The following is a 16609-nucleotide window of genomic DNA, read 5'->3' on the forward strand; positions in this document are numbered from 1 at the left end:
AGTACACAATGTGATAGATAATATCAACCAATTTAGACCTAGGAAGCTTTTTCCAATGCTTTACAGGAAGAATATCATCTCCTTAGACATTATGAGGATGAAAAATAAATTTTAATAGTTAGACCAATGTATTGGCAAAATTATGGAATCCTACACAAATGAGTTCCATTACTACTTCACATTCCTCCATGAGGACACTCTTGACCATGTTAAAGTTCTTAAGTTTATTAGTAGAACATTGCCTTCATTTCACACCATAATATAGTTACTTATATCAAACAATTTAGGTTATGAATTTTCTATGCAACTAAAATAGAATCCATGGCAAAGAATTAGTTTAACCTATCTTCATGCAAGGGAAATCCTCCCTAAAGAATAATTTTAAGCCTTTTGCACAATAATTTTGTGCTCACTTGGTGGTTGTACCTCATGCCCATAATTTATTCTTGATTACGCTCATCTTTGAGAACATTTTTGGAGGCTCAATACAATCCCTTGCTCAAAGACATTTTTCTAGCTTGGAATTCCAAGAGTGGGGCACCTAGCAGCCCTGTCCTCCTAGACTAATGTGCCCAGCACTCCTGTTCAGGGATTTTGTTATGTAACTAGGGATATGATATTACAAGGTATTTACCTATGGATGGAGATGTCGACATGCAGCACACATCCTTTATGTTTTTTTATTAGCAAAGCAACGTTAACTAGGTCGTTGACCCTTAACATAGTCAAAGACTATCAACAACACATTTAACAATATCAAGCAGCAAAAACAAGGGTGTTGGCCCATAATACAACCTGCAAGTAGTGAGAGAATAACAAACCAAGGGAGAAAGCCCCCAAACAACAAGGTCGGACAAGCGAATAAGAAATCCTATCAAACCAAAAACAACCCAAACCCAACTCAAGGAGGGGTAGAGACACCCAAGCCTTGACAAGGAGCGGTTTGAGGGAGGGGGGAAGACTTCCCCTTCTGCTTGCAATAAACCACAGTCCAGACGATACTATCATTAGGGCCATCAAGAGAGAGATCAAATAGGGAGGACCCTGCAGGGTTACAGTCAGTAGTGGCAACAGAGTGTTGTTGTAGGACCGCAGCAAGCTGCAACAAAATAGCGCTAGGTTGCTGCAGAGGAACAACATCAAGAGTAGAGTTGGTAGGACTAGAATGAGGTTGTGAATCCTCAAGGGAAAAAGGAGTTGCAATAGCATGACAACAACAACATCAGTAGTAAGAGGCACATCATCTCGGGAGGAGGACTCATCATCATGAGAGGAGCCAACTGAATAAGAATCACAAGCATAGATAGTCAAGTGGTCAACTGTAGCATCTTTCCACCAAGTAGCAACACCCTTATGACATGAAATAGAGCAATTTGAAGCCAAATGACCCATGGAGAAGTATTTTTGGCAGTGAAAGGGGAGGCCCTCAAAATCCAACAGTTGTGTCCAAGGCTTGTCCCCTACCATGAGAACCACATCCCCTAGGAGAGGTGAAGAGATGTCAATGTCGACTAAGATACGAGCAAAGGTAGAGTGGCCCATTGAGGACGTGGCATCATCAACCTTCAATAAGCGGCCAATAGAGTTACTAATGGCCTCATAGCAAGAATGCTCCTAGAGATGGAGGGGAAGATTTGGAAGGCGAACCCAAACTAGACACACGTTAAGTAGTTCAATAAGAGGGTTGAAAGAAGTTATCCAGGGCTTAACAGAGAGAGGGTGAACTCCTCAAGCCCATAGCTTGCCCAAAACCAAATCTCGATCAGCCAAAGAAGCAAAGACAACAATGAAAAATCATTTAGCACAAGGAAAGAGCTCAATACTATATGTTAATTATATTGGGTCATGTGAATAAATTATGTAATTAATTAAATTAGTTGAGTATGCCTTAATTAGACTTTACCCTTCCATATTATTGGGAAGAGGCATATATAAAGGAAGGTGATTATCATTGTAAGATACATGTGTGAAGATGATATTGCATTTGGGATCTCCTAGAGAGTGGCTTTTTCCTTAAGAAGTATTGTATGGTGTTGCCCTATCTTAAGGGTTTACTACGTTCAACATATATTGGATATTAGGGCATATTGGCCTACATACATCTCATGTCATGTGAGTTATATATTCTGTAATTTATTATTTCCATTTTTATATATGAAGTTCTTATCGCATTTTGGCCCCAAAATCAAAAATTAAACTTGAAAAGGTATGAGTTGCATATAAATATAACTCCATCTCTCATTTGAACATCTATTAATTACGAATTCAATTCCAATTGAGCATTTAATCAAGCATCTTAAAGGCAATTGAGGAGAAGTTTGCAATCAAGCATTCAAGCATTCAATTTCAACAATCATGATCAAGTTTTATGTATTCTTCAATGAAGGCATGCATTAACATCCATCAAGAAACATCAAACTTTGTGTGAGGCTTCAAGGTAAGGAGTTTTGTATCAAAGGGTATCATTTCAATCATTTCCTTTAATATTATTAGCCTTTGCGCTACTAGAGGTAAGCTCTCTTTCATCCAACATTGCAATAGCGAAGGTGTAAACACCAACACAGTGTTTGATTTAGGCAAGCCCGTATACAACATAACATTTTTCCTTCTTCTATCCACACAAGTTACAAATCAAAAAATCAAAAAATTGAAAAATTGTATAGAGCAAACTATGACATACATTTTTAGACTTTGAACAACGTAAATATGTCTTGGCTTTGGAGTGTAGCTCTAGTGTTCAACATTTTTTTTGTTCGAATTTAGGAGAGATGAATCTATAGAGCCCTCTAATTCATAATCTAGAAAACTCAGTTGACAAAAGTACCTTTAGGACTAGGGTGCCTAGCTCTAGTGTCTAACACTTTCTGCTACAAGTTCCTCTCTACATCCCATCTACAAAGCTCTACTATTTTGTTGCATTATTGAATTGTATCTTACTAGCTATGCTAAATGTTGTCAATTTCCTATCACACTACCTAGATCTTGCATATTTCATATCAGATCAATCCCAAATAAAAAAGAGGAAGTAATCATACACAACATCTAGCTCTCCTTTAGTACATATTATATATTAGTGGTTTTTTCCTCCTATCGATTTCATCAATAAAAACTAAATTGGGATTTGAGGTCTTCAGCTAGAAGACCCCATTTTCCCATCCATTCATTTTGGTGAACCCAACAATTTTTGCATTACTTTTTATTTAAATGTTCAGATCTGAAATCATTTTCATAAAATTTTCAAATTTAGAGGCATTTAATTCTAAAATTCATCTTTCATGTGCTTGAATTCGTTAATCAATCATTATTTTAGTAGTATTATATTGATTAATCAATTGCATCATTGCTATAATTTCATATCATTGGTTAATTGATTGCAATTGGCATTTGCAATAAATTGTCAATCAATTAAGGGCATTGCAAGCACAATCCAATTCCCCTATCCTTGCCTCTACCTTTTGTTTCTTGCTTTCTAGGAACAATTAGGTGGTGTTGGAGCTTGTACTTGTTTATGAGTTTCATACCCCGCATTTTCGAACATGAGATTCTTGTGAGGACAAGTTATAGACTCGTGGCTTCCTTTGCTTTAAATAGCAATGATGTTGAGCTTGAGTTCCATGATAATTTATTCCAACCATGAAACTTAGGAGAGCCATCTTCCCATAATCCAACCACCTATCTTGCCTAGCATTATTGAAAATCATTCCCCCCATACTTCTCATGATGAAGATGACCAACACAAATTTCTAATGAACAATTGACAATACTTGACAAGGAATGGAAGGTTGTCAAGAACTTGTGAATAAAGAAGAATTGATTGGAGAGGCAATCCCCTTGATTGAGGAATCTAAGAAAGTTGATACAAGGTGATGAACACAGTGTGGATGTTCTACGTAGCATATCTCACACAATGGATAAACACTATGAAGATAGCTAGTTGCATAGAAGTGATTGGATATTCTGCTCCTAAAAACCCAAGTTAAGATACCAATGTCCATGCCTACAACAATACAAAATGTTCCCACATGCACATCCTATATCTGACTACCACTACATAGAATGGTAATTCCATCCATGTTAGTAATGGGACTAATCCTATCAATCAATATGCTTAATTTCCAGCTTCAACCAATCTTCCTTTTTTTTCCCAAAACATGCATCAACCATTTCCTCAACCAATATTCCTTTTGTTTCTCAAAACAAATTGTATGGAATTTATGAGTGTTGAGAAGATGAGATGGCTAAAACTTCATGTAAAAATAGAAGATAAAGTCCATAATATGTAGAAATAAAAAGAAATTTGTGTCCATGTATGTGTGCAATCAATAAAATAGTTTTCAAGTAAAATAAAACAACTCAAGTAAATAAAATAGCTCAAAACGGATAATTCTCAACATTTTTTAGATAGATGTATTTAAGATATATACGTTAGTTATATAATTAATAAAAGTATAGTTTTAACATTTTTTGTAATGTCTATTGTGAAGATTTTCAAAGACTATCATACTACACCTTGGCAAGGTAAGAGAAGGCAAACAATCGATTTGGAAAAGCATTTGGCTAGTATTGATGAACCTCGGTTTGGATTCAAAAATAGATAAATGTTTATAAAACCAAGCCAAAGTAGATTAGATAAATAAAATTGTATAATCATGGATCTCTGCATACTAGCAACAGTAATATGCAGACCACATTAAAAGAATATTTAGGGATATAATAATGATATTGGTTATGGAATAACAGATATCATTATCACCTCCAAGAAATAGTGTCCTTCTGTAATGTCCCCGATTTTGGCCTGGAATTGTTTGTATTAGATTTTTGGAGAAATAAGGGAAAAATATTTAATTTAATATTATATAAGTTGTCTCATTATATTCATTTAAAAACATACGTGAGATGACTTTTTATTTTATTAAATTAATAAAGTGACCGAGTATAAAATAAAAATAATTAAGTCACTTAAGAAATAAAATAGTGTACCTACCCAAATCTTCTACAAGGAATCTTATGATGGGTTATGAAAAGAACAAATAGAAGAGGGTAATTCATGGTTGAGCATAAGTTGTTTGTTATCTTCTCTTGTATTGGGGTTGTGGAGCCAAGGCTGTCCGCAGATTTGGTCTTAGAGAACGAAACCTCCCTTTGATCTGCATAACTGAGGGGGTGAAAGATCCTTAAAAGGGTTGCTTTTGAGAGGGGAGACACCTCAGTCTTCCTAATTGGGCTTAATGAGTTTGTTGTAGCTTTTTTCGTGGTGGATAGGGTATTTCATGGCATCTTCAGACTTTTTAGATTGAGTGCCCTTTTGTATCAATTTACCTTGAGGCTAATAGGCGATATTGTGAGTAGATGGTTGGACGTCGAATTGCTTGAGGAATTGGCTTATTTGAGGGTCTGATAAAAACCCGACTTCAGACCATACAACCACGATTTTGTCCATATCTCATCTTTGAGGCATTAAGAGCTTAGTTGGAGGACATCGATTTCATTGGAAGGTCCCAGTCGAGGCTTAGGTTGAAAGCTGAAGGCGATTTCCTTTGTGACAATTTGAGAAGGTTTTGTGGCATAATCGGCCTCATATCAGTTTGGAATCAAAATCGAACTTGTGCACTGTTAACCATCGATTTGGTTCATATCTCCCCGATTTGGCATCCAAACACATCAATAAGGGAAGTGCTCCACTCGAGGAATAAGAGCGATCAGTTCGGAGGTGGTTTGGAGTACATCCTGCAGTCCAACATTGATATCTCAGACCTTCCTTGCAGCAGCAGGGACGATATAGGAAGTGGATCAAACTGGCACATTGGAGGTTCTTTCACATATGATATTGCTTGCTTCATCACAGCGCTTACCCCAGGTTCATTTTCAAGTTAGACTTCATTGTAATTATCAGTTTGAATGCATGAGATTAGTTGCAGTCCATGTGTCCTCAGAATGTCTGAAAATTGACCTATAATGACAATCCATGTATTTGCTCTTTGGTTGCCTATGTAATGTTCTTTTAGATGGCCAAATGAAATAAATAAGAAAGGAGTTGGGATTGCATCTATATCACCTTTACATATATGAATGTCTGAGGATGTATGCCAAGTGTTGGTTATAATGTCAGCCTGTTGTAAGTCAAGATTTTGATAACTTAGAATCATAAATATCACCAATAAATTGTTGCTTATGCATCCCTAGTGATCTATAGATTAAGGAGAGTTATTGAGTCAATTGATTATTCATGAAATGTTCATATTTAATGATCCATATTACAAACTAAAGCGCTGTCAGCGTAACGCACAAAACTTCAGAACAGCATAACACGCAACTAGGACAACAAATATTCCTTGTTTTACAGTTAATAATAGCAGGGGATATTACACCTTCAAAGTAGTCAAGTCACTTAATGGCAATCTATGCCTTTTTTAATAAAAGAAAATAGACCATTCCCACCGCTTGTGGTCTAAGAGAGTATTTGCATATTGGCATTTTCTTCAGAAGGCCCAGAGCTCCACTACAGGTTATACCACTTGAATTCCATCTTTTATGCACTAACAGATCTGTTACAAAACCCCTCAACTGGAACCATCAAAAAGAACCTGTAAGCCAGAATTGTGCAGTCATATTCTGGAAAATCTGTTACGAATTTAAAGTTAAATCCTTGCACTTTCTCCACAGGCTGCAAAAAAACTGCAGGCAACACTTCTCTTTTCCCATCTTAACAAAGCTCAGAACCATGAATAAGAGCATGAAAAGCTGTACACAACATAAACAAGAACACTTATTATATTTTAAAATTTATGACCTCTTGTAGTTTAGGCTAGTTAAAGTTGATTAAATTAAGTCAAGATTTCTCAATATGTGAAACTGAACTATAATTACTAGGATATGGTTAGGCTAGTTCTAGGATATGGTTTCCAAACTCCCCAGAGAACTGATACTATGTGAAAACACCTTCTAAGCTGTGGGGCAGGTCTCATTCAAATGCACACCCTTCAAAATTTGGGCCTCATGACTACTGTGCAGAAAATGCTTGTTATCTGAGCTAGGCAGCGATATAGAATCATCCTTGTACTTTCTCCAGGCCTCTTCAAATTGCAAGCCTTTACACCTTAAAAAAGTTCAAAAACAAAAAAATGATATTGTTAACATGTGCACTCAAATACAAAATATATAAATATAATTATGGAAACACAATAAAAACAAGAAAAGAAGCTTGTAACTCTTTATTGATGTCCAAGAACCTCTTGCATCATATGTCTGAGAGAATGCTTACAATTTAAGTAGTTCCAAGATTTGAACTACTATGTCACGTAATTCAGAACCAGATTTCCGTGTCCATGAAGTCTTGTGTGCAAGTACCAATTCCTCTACCAGCCTACATGCAGACAAGTGTAATTAAATCATAATATCCACTGAGCACTTGCAACAAACAGTTGGAACCAAACTTAATTTGTGTTTTGTGTTTCATTCTATACAAGAATTTGTTTCCTTCACATACTACAATTTAATTGTATAATTCAAGGATTACAGGAAATAAACAGTGGTGGATGCCTATTGGGTTGCACCAGGTATAAGACCATCCAAACAGTTAACATTCGTATAAAATAATTTACAAGCAGAAATCACCTTTCTATGTATGGTGTTTTTCGAATCCATGTCAACTTAGTAATGGTAAGAACCCTTTTAAGAACCTGCATAAAATACTTACTATTTAGTTTTCTTCTAATGGATGGCACTCAAATATCAACATATCAATATCAGCAAAGTACTCCAGAATATATTTCATCTTGACGATTCTTATCATTTGAAGCCAAAGAGAAAGGCTGAAAATATTCATCACTCATACTTCCCATTACAATGAAGAAACACTGTTTTCCTGACCTTTATTCTTTCCTTAAAGGGTTACTGTGGCAAATTTTAAATTGCTTTATACAATGACGAGATGACAAATAAGCAGAGAATGCTGCTCAAATATAGCTAACGATCATTCATTCATTTATATGCTGCAAGGCTTTATATGCAACTCCGTGCATATGGCCCTGCCTTCTCTGAAGGTACCATGCACAAGTTTAACAGAGGGGCTTTACCATAAGTTGGAAGATATGCATCCATTGAGCACCAGAGGATGTAGCAGACAATTTGGAGATTTTCCAGATTGCAAAAACCAGAGACATGCATTATGGAGACAATCAAATGCATGTATGCAACTTAAAGAAAGACTGAACGAGGCAATAGCAATCAAATTCTGCATAGGTTTTTTATGTTTGAATATAGGAAGCTTAAATACATAAAAATTTAAACTTAAAGTCATAACAGAACTATAGTAACGTTAGGTGTTGTATGCTACCAACAAAAGGAAATGAAAAAAAAAACCAGCATTTATAAACATTAGGCCATAAATCATACCAGTATCACTGTGGCATCATCTTTTGCATGCAACCAATGAAAAAGAAGAGGAAATAGGCGCTTGAAAAAAGCTAGAATAACAAGTCCCATGGCCTTGAAAAGTGGTTCAATTTGCTGGAGCCATATAATGCGGCGTTCCTTATCTTCACTGTGCCGTTCCATCTCCCCAAGCATTGCACCCAAGAGTTCTCTATACCTGTGCACTAGGAAAATTTAATTATCAAATCAAAACAATAAGTTTGCAAGAAAAATAGAAACCCAATAGTTGATTTTATGCATCACAATATGCATCCTGAATTGCAAACAGCTACTGAACCCATTAACAATCAAAGCAGTAAGGAATATTGCAAAACATTGTCTGTAAACTTTGTTCCATTTTATTTTGCTCAGTAAACAGGTATAGTTATATTAGTGATGTGGCCCTAAGTCCAGAATAGTGTACACTGTGTATGCATGTGAAAAAAGCCCATTCCCTTACATGAAACATTTTTGAGCCATATCACCAATAGGACCTCAACTTCAAGCCTACTGATGTAGCACTTAAATCAAAAACCAAATACCAAAACTAGAAAGAAAAGTAGCCAATCAGAAATGCACAAAGCATCCATGAATGAACACAAAGAACAGGAATGACACCAGACTTCGGAGAAATTCAAGAGTTCAGAAAAGCAAAAAATCAAAGTCGGCATCAAAGTTTGTACAGGTTTGGCAAGAATCCAGAACTCGACCTTAAAAAGATTGATCCAGGTTGCCAAAAATATCCAGAAGGGCTTACAAGAAATTAGAAATGGATTATAATCAATCTCACAACCTCAGGAGTTGCTTCATCCTAAATTTCTATTTCAGTTCATCCCAAGCCATCTGTAAACATTTCCCTTGACTTCAGGTTCCCTGCTTCTATCTGATGTGTCACCCTAATCTGTACCACACTTTAACTGCTTCGCTGTCACTATGAATGTTAACCAATAGAACAACAAATGTAAGATATTTTGATACTACGCGTTAATTCAAATGTAGTCATGAATAAATAAATATTTGCACAAAGGCTAATATACTTGATGATTAAATTTTGATTTACTTGATGGGTTCGTAAAGTTGTGTATGCACAAATTGCAATCCAAAATTTCTACCTCGGGAGTCACTTCATTGACAGCATGCGTGCACCCCAAAATATCTTCACAAACAACAACATTTGGCTTCAAGTTCCTTACTGTCACCCGATGTCAATATTCCACACACAATTTCCTAGTTGTAAGCATAGATGCTGGCTAAGCTTGCAGGACAGATACAAAGTAGAACATGTTTTTACTAAAAGAATGATTGTACAAAGTGTACAGCCAGAGTACCATTTTCTTGGCAAAGTATCCAGCTTTCCATGCCAAAACAAAGCATGGAAGATGGAAAGGTAGAGTTGGAAAAGGTTGACACTTTGGTGAATGTTCTTGATGCACTGACTAAGACACTGAGCACAGAAAAGTCCAGATGGTGTGCCAGTTCAATGGGCTTTGAGACCTAAGCTGTGATACAGTGACTACTGTAAAATCTTTGACAAGTGGGAGAATGTTGGGTAATGTGTCTCCCGGGATATTTTATTTAATTAATTTAATGGTCCCTATGTTGCTGATTTTATTTATTAAATGCTAAAACATAAGTTTCCAAATTGCTAAGACACATTGTGGGGCCTGATGGCAAGTTGAGCTTCTACATGTAATATGCAGAGAGCAAAATTGTGACACTTGTCGCAAGGGCGCTCATTTGGAGAGAAGCATTTGTGAAAACTTACAAATGAGTGCTATGGTGACATGTGACAATGTTTTGGAGTGATCTCTTGGCATCAATTTGGAAAGATTCTTTGTGGGACCAATTTGACCACTCAGATAGACTTGAAGTTAAATAGGAAGTTCTAAAATGGCAGTTGGCTAGATTTTCTCTACTTAGATGCCTAGCATGTGAGAATTAAATATTATTTGCATTAAATAACATTTGGAATCTTGCATGTTACAAGATTGGCAGGCTGCCTTCTGGGTTGGCTTGGACCTAAGAAAATTGTCGGTTAGCAATTTGCAGGCAAGCAGAGACTGTGGAGATGACATGTGGCATCCTTGGGCACCTAGGAAGGAGATGTATAAAATGTTTATGACTTAGTCATTTTGCAAAGTTGATTTTGTATTGTTCAGAGAAGCTGTTATATAGTCGTATTCACTCTAGAATTTTGTATCACAGTTGGAAGACACTTGCAATAGCATAGACTATATGCATTGTATTGTAATAGATTTTTACAGTAGTACAAATAGATTTGTGCTTTGGTGTGGTAGGTTTTTCCCTGAAAGGATTTTCCCTCGCAAATTCTTTGTTATGGTTTTATATGTTAAATCTAAAAACTAATTGTATGTGCATCTTACGAATCTGTAAGTTGTTTGATGTTTGCAAAGAAACTTTTGCATTCTCTCCTATGAGATTTGCATTAGGAAGGTTGTTTCCAAACTTTGGTTTCCTTTCAGTTGGCATCAAAGCCTGACCAGCTTTGTTATGCTTGGTGGGTTGTTGGATGTTTTGTGTAGATCTTGTTTCAATGGGAGTTTTGTAGGGAGAAGTTTCTTGACCTTGTTGCAGTTCAAGATGGCAAGCACATTAAGAAGAATAGAGATTGATAAATTCAATGGCAGCAATTTTGAGTTGTCGAAACTCAAAATGGAGGACATGCTTGTAGACAAAGACCTATGGGCTGTGATAGCTCAATCAAAACCTCAAACCATAGCATAGGATGTTTAGGATACAATGGATCGGATAGCCAAGGGTCTGATAAGACTCTGTTTGGCTGACTCTGTACTCCTAAATGTTCATTAAGAGAAGATTGCAGCTGAGCTTTGGAAAAAGCTTGGTGACATTTATCAAGGGAAATCCTCGGCAAATAAGCTCTTTTTGAGAAAGAAGTTGTATTATTTGAGGATGGAGGACAGAGGATCCGTTGCAGGTCGTATGAGTGCATTCAACATGTTGGTTGCCCAACTAAACTCTATTGGTATCATGATTGATGATCAAGAAAGATGTATGTTCCTATTATGTTCTTTGTTGGACGTGTGGGATCATGTAATGTCCCTTCTCAAATGACAGCTCACAAGACGACAAATTCTAGCCTGCCATATTCCCTAGGCTAGAATAAATAATTAATAAAAGGAATAGTTGAAATATGGCCAAAAAGCTAAAGTACAATGATTAAATATTATAATTATTCATTATGACTAATAAAGTGGCCAAATTAAGTATTAAAGTTATTTCTCCTAGGCAAATTCAGCAAGGGAGCTATTTAATATTTAATGAAGTTGTATTTATTCTTCTAAGTCGCTTAGAAGGAAGCTTCTAGAGACATCGACTGCTTTTCTTGGCTGGAGTTTTTTATAAAAGGATCAATTGGAGTTGAGGATTATTATTGATTACTTATTTTTATCTTATCAAAGTCTTGTGGAGCTCTGCAAATTCTGATTACAGGACGAAACCCGTGTCTCAGGCTGGATGTCGCCCCAGGCCTGAGTTTAGCATTTCTCACAGCATTCATCTATATTTTGGAGCAGCGATTCATAGCATCATAGCATCCATCACTATCACTGTGTTTGGAGGAGACATTTCCAGCAATCAGCATTCAAAATCTGTGCCAAATATAAGAGGAATCTTGGGCGGCAGAATTCTGGAACTAATAACAACAGCCTTCATTGTCTTTCTTTTCCTTCATCACTGCAATCAACCTCACTGCTATTATCTGATCTTGAAGGGAAGATAATATTAAGAGTTTCAGATTGGGTATGAGACATTACATCAATGAGTTCTCTGAAAATTTGATACATGCAGATTAGAAAAGCAGGTTGTAATTGTTGTCTATTGTTCCTGTACACAATAATAATACTATGCATATAAGTTTGAGAAAATTAAAGAAAAATGTTAGTTAAACTGTTGCATGCATTCAATTCCCAATAATTAGAGGAAAATTCAATTTCTTAGGAGAAAAACAATAAAATTTCATACTTTTCAAGAGAATCCTAGTTAGAATATTTCAGATCACCTTGTGATGACCATTGGAAGCACAACAACCACTTTCAAGATGGAGGATAAGGTTGCTTCAAGAAAAGGACAAGAAACGCAAATTAAAGTCTCTAGGGAGATCTAAGTCTCCTAATAAAAAGTCCAAGGAAAAATGCTGCAACTACGGCAAATCCAGTCATTTCTGGAAAGATTGTAAAGAAAAGAAAAAGAAAAACAAGAAAGCCTCTGGTTCTAATTTCGATAGATCCTCTTAAGATGATGCAGATGATTTTGCCACAGCCTTGGCAACACATGGATTGATCATTGGAGAATGTGTGGTTGATTGAACAAGTGCTTCTTTCCACGTGACCTCTCACAAGGGTTGATTCTCGAAGTATGAAGAATATGATGGTGGGAAGGCGTATCTAAGTGATGACTCTCACCTGAAGATTGTTGGCCATGGAAGACTCAAGATCCAATTCCCTAATGGTAGAGTGAAAGGGATTGATATTGTACTGCACATTCCTAGTTTGGCATGAAATCTTCTTTCAATTAGCAAGTTGAGCAATGTGGGAGTGCAGATTGTTTTCTCGTAAGGTGGATACAAGATGACCAAAGGTTCTATGGTGCTTGCTAAGGTTGTCCGATTAGGCACTCTATATAAGCTCGAATGCATGGTTTAGTGCAATAGTGCTTCTGTATAGTCCTAGAAAAGGGCTTTGGATTCTTCATTTTCACTGTCTGATCAAGTAGAGAAGAAGACTATTGTATCTACATTTCATGGTCGTGCTTTCTAGGTACCTAAGGGTGCTAATGAGATGAAGCTCCCAGCTAAGAAGACAATGTTGTGGCACCAAAGACTTGGCCACATTAGTGAAAAGGGTCTACGAGCCCTCAAAATTAAGAGTCTTGTTGAAGGCCTTGATGATTGTAATCTCGAGTTCAATTTTTGCAAACATTGTATATATGGGAAACAACCTCATGCTTCTTTTTATTCCAATTCTCATAAGCCTTCTAGGGTTTTGGAATATATTCATACCAATGTATTTGGTCCTATTAATGTGCCTTCTTTATCTAGCGAATTTTGTACTTAAGGACGGATAATGACAGCGAATTTTGTTCTGCAGAGTTTGATAGATTATGTAAGAATCATGGGATTGAGAGACATAAGACAACTCCATACAGCCCACAACAAAATGGAGTTGCGGAGAAGATGAACAAGACGCTGATGGAGAGGACTAAAAGTATGATGAGTGGTGCTAGCCTTGGTTGAAATTCAGACAGGTAGGAAAATTAAGTACTTAAGGACGGATAATGACAGCGAATTTTGTTCTGCAGAGTTTGATAGATTATGTAAGAATCATGGGATTGAGAGACATAAGACAACTCCATACAACCCACAACAAAATGGGGTTGCAAAGAGGATGAACAAGATGCTGATGGAGAGGACTAAAAGTATGATGAGTGGTTCTAGCCTTGAACAAAAGTTATGGGCTGAGGCCATAGTCACTGCCTGTTATTTAATTAACAATTCTACTACTCCAGTGCTTGTTGAAAAGACCCCTATGGAAGCATGGTTTGGTAAATAGCCCTCAATGAGACATCTCATAGTCTTTGGCTGTGAGGCAAATGCTCATGTGCCTAATAAGAAAAGATCAAAATTGGAAAACATGGTGGTTAAATGTATCTTCATCAACTATGGTGTCAATGTAAAGGGGTACAAGCTTTGGGATTTGTTGCGAAGAAGGTGCTCTATAGTATGTGTAATCTTTCATGAGCTTAACCTTCCATAGTTGATTTGCAGCTAGAGAAGGAAGAGAAATAGGAAGTCGTTCAGGTTCCACCCACTCTAGAGAAAGATGAACTACATACTTGTAATGTCCCCTTTTGGGAGGACACTAAATCTTACCCAATATACTTGTAGAATTATTGCAGGTTATCTATTTTCAGTCTGTTGTGGTAATTTGGACGGATTTAATTCGATGTTCTTTCCCTCTTTAAATGCACAGGTCTGCTGCTTATATCAATCTGATCTGCTGCCTATACTCAGATATATGTGTGTGTGTGTGTGAGAATCCTTTCTATTCCATCACGTCTGATTCTCTGGTTATTGATTTAATATTTCCTCTTCTTTTCCTTTGATGCCTGCTTTATTATTGTTCGCAGATTTGTATTTGTGTTCTGATCTCTTTGATAATTGTTCATATCATTCTTCCAGATTTTCTTATAATTCGGACTTAGGTCTGCTCCTAAATCTGCTTCTAATGCTTTAGATATTTTGTTCTATTCCTTAGATCCTTCCTTCTCAAATGAAAACTTCTCCACTTTATACCCTCCAATGTGAGGGAGAGTCACACCTCTTCATCATGTATGCCCTTTGGCAAGAGACACACCCTTAGCACCCTCTAAAAGAGTTAGACTCTTTATTATTTCTGCCCTTTGAAAGGACACAACCTTTCACAATCAGTTTTGCACTCCTTATTTAAATCAGATCTGCACTTCTGATTCCCAAATTATCCCCTTTAAATGAGGTTCTCTTCTCCCTTTTATATCTCATGTTTGAGGGAGTCTCAACTTTTCATTTCATGTCCTTTGCCCATTCATTAACTTAATTAAAATTTAATTATATTAATTATATTCTTTTATATTTTTATTTTTATTTTATTATTATCATTTACCATTAAATTCTATTTCAAAGTGGGGACATTACAGTCCACCCTACTCAAGATTGCTTGTCCTCAAGCAATGATCATTTTAACTAAATTTTCCCAATGCAAGGATTCCTAACCAACCCCTGAAGATTTGTAATCTTAAGATAAGTTCTCTCTCATCAATTGTAATCATAAGAACTGTGTTTGGTTGTTTCCTTGAGACAAACAAAGGTGAAATCCTCAATCATTGAGAAGAGGATTAGAAGCATGGCACACATGTAAGACTTTAATTGTAATATTCTCTCCTAATTCCTAAATAAACTCATCTTTCTAGGTCAATAGAAAAACAGAATTCACAATGATAGAAATCAGTAATCATAAATATTCATGTAGTAAATATGCCCAACACGGAGTATACACATAAAGCACAGAGCATACGCATGAAAACGCGAAGTATACACGAAGTAGACCCATGGATATATTTAGATACAAGCATACACATGTACATAAAGTTCACTTGCTCCACAAGAAACAGAAATGTCTAACCAAGACTAGATTCATCCCTTGGGCCAATCAATCTATCATTTTACCCACGAGAGGCAGGAGCGTCCAACCAGGACCAGAACCATCTCTCGGAGTAACTAATCCACAAGAGGCAGGAGCGTCCGATCAGGACCAAAACCATCTCTTGGGCCAATTCACTTTATCCACAAGAGGCAGGAGTGTCCAACCAAGACCAGAACCATCTCTTGGGCCAATTCACTTTATCCACAAGAGGCAAGAGCGTCCAACCAAGACCAAAACCATCTCTTGGGCCAATTCACTTTATCCACAAGAGGCAGGAACGTCCAACCAGGACCAGAACCATCTCTTGGGCCAATTCACTTTATCCACAAGAGGTAGGAGCATCCAACCAAGACCAAAACCATCTCTTGGGCCAATTCACTTTATCCACAAGAGGCAGGAACGTCCAACCAGGACCAGAACAATCTCTTGGGCCAATTCAATTTATCCACAAGAGGCAGGAGCATCCAACCAGGATCAAAACCATCTCTTGGGCCAATTCACTTCATCCTCAAGAGGCAGAAGCGTCCAACTAGGACCAGAACCATCTCTTGGGCCAATTCACTTTATCCACAAGAGGGAGGAGCATCCAACCAAGACTAGAACCATCTCTTGGGGTAATCATTATTCCATAATAAATCTCTTCCATAAGTCTGCTATTAAGTTTTCCATAATCTGATCATAAGATTGTCATAAAGTATCCACAAACTCTTCTCAAAAGTCTGTTACAATCTCTTCATATACTTCACCTTAGATCTCCATAATATTCTCTCTTTATCTAGTGCATATATTATATACTTGATTGTCTTCTTCACACAATAAACGTATGTTTAACAATCTCTCACATTGTCTTGCCATTGTCATTTATTTGTTGCCATGTTGTTGGACAGAATTAATATATCCCCTTCTCATTGATTATATTGCATAATCGATTTATCCTTACCCTACAGGCTGGCAAGATCATACTCTGATACCACTTGTAA

The 16609-nt window shown here is 36.7% G+C and overlaps 1 protein-coding gene across 3 annotated transcripts in view; it reads right to left on the minus strand.

The window, feature by feature from the left end:
- Positions 1-6220: 6220 nt before the first annotated feature.
- Positions 6221-16609, minus strand: part of LOC131067396 (uncharacterized protein At2g39910) — a 114053-nt gene continuing 103664 nt past the window's right edge. The window contains exons 6-10 of one of the 3 annotated variants that reach the window (XR_009111804.2): positions 8395-8590; positions 7615-7679; positions 7262-7363; positions 6868-7096; positions 6221-6741 (exon numbers count right to left, since the gene is read on the minus strand). Coding sequence is in view for 2 of the 3 variants with exons in the window: in XM_058002380.2 (XP_057858363.1) it covers positions 6704-6741; positions 6978-7096; positions 7262-7363; positions 7615-7679; positions 8395-8590 (520 nt within the window). In the remaining variant the exon portion in view is untranslated. The remainder of the gene's footprint in view (positions 6742-6867; positions 7097-7261; positions 7364-7614; positions 7680-8394; positions 8591-16609) is intronic. The other 2 variants (XM_058002380.2, XM_058002381.2) reach the window with 2 other exon arrangements.

The sequence above is a fragment of the Cryptomeria japonica genome, chromosome 5 (assembly GCF_030272615.1).
Source record: "Cryptomeria japonica chromosome 5, Sugi_1.0, whole genome shotgun sequence".
NCBI lineage: Eukaryota > Viridiplantae > Streptophyta > Pinopsida > Cupressales > Cupressaceae > Cryptomeria > Cryptomeria japonica.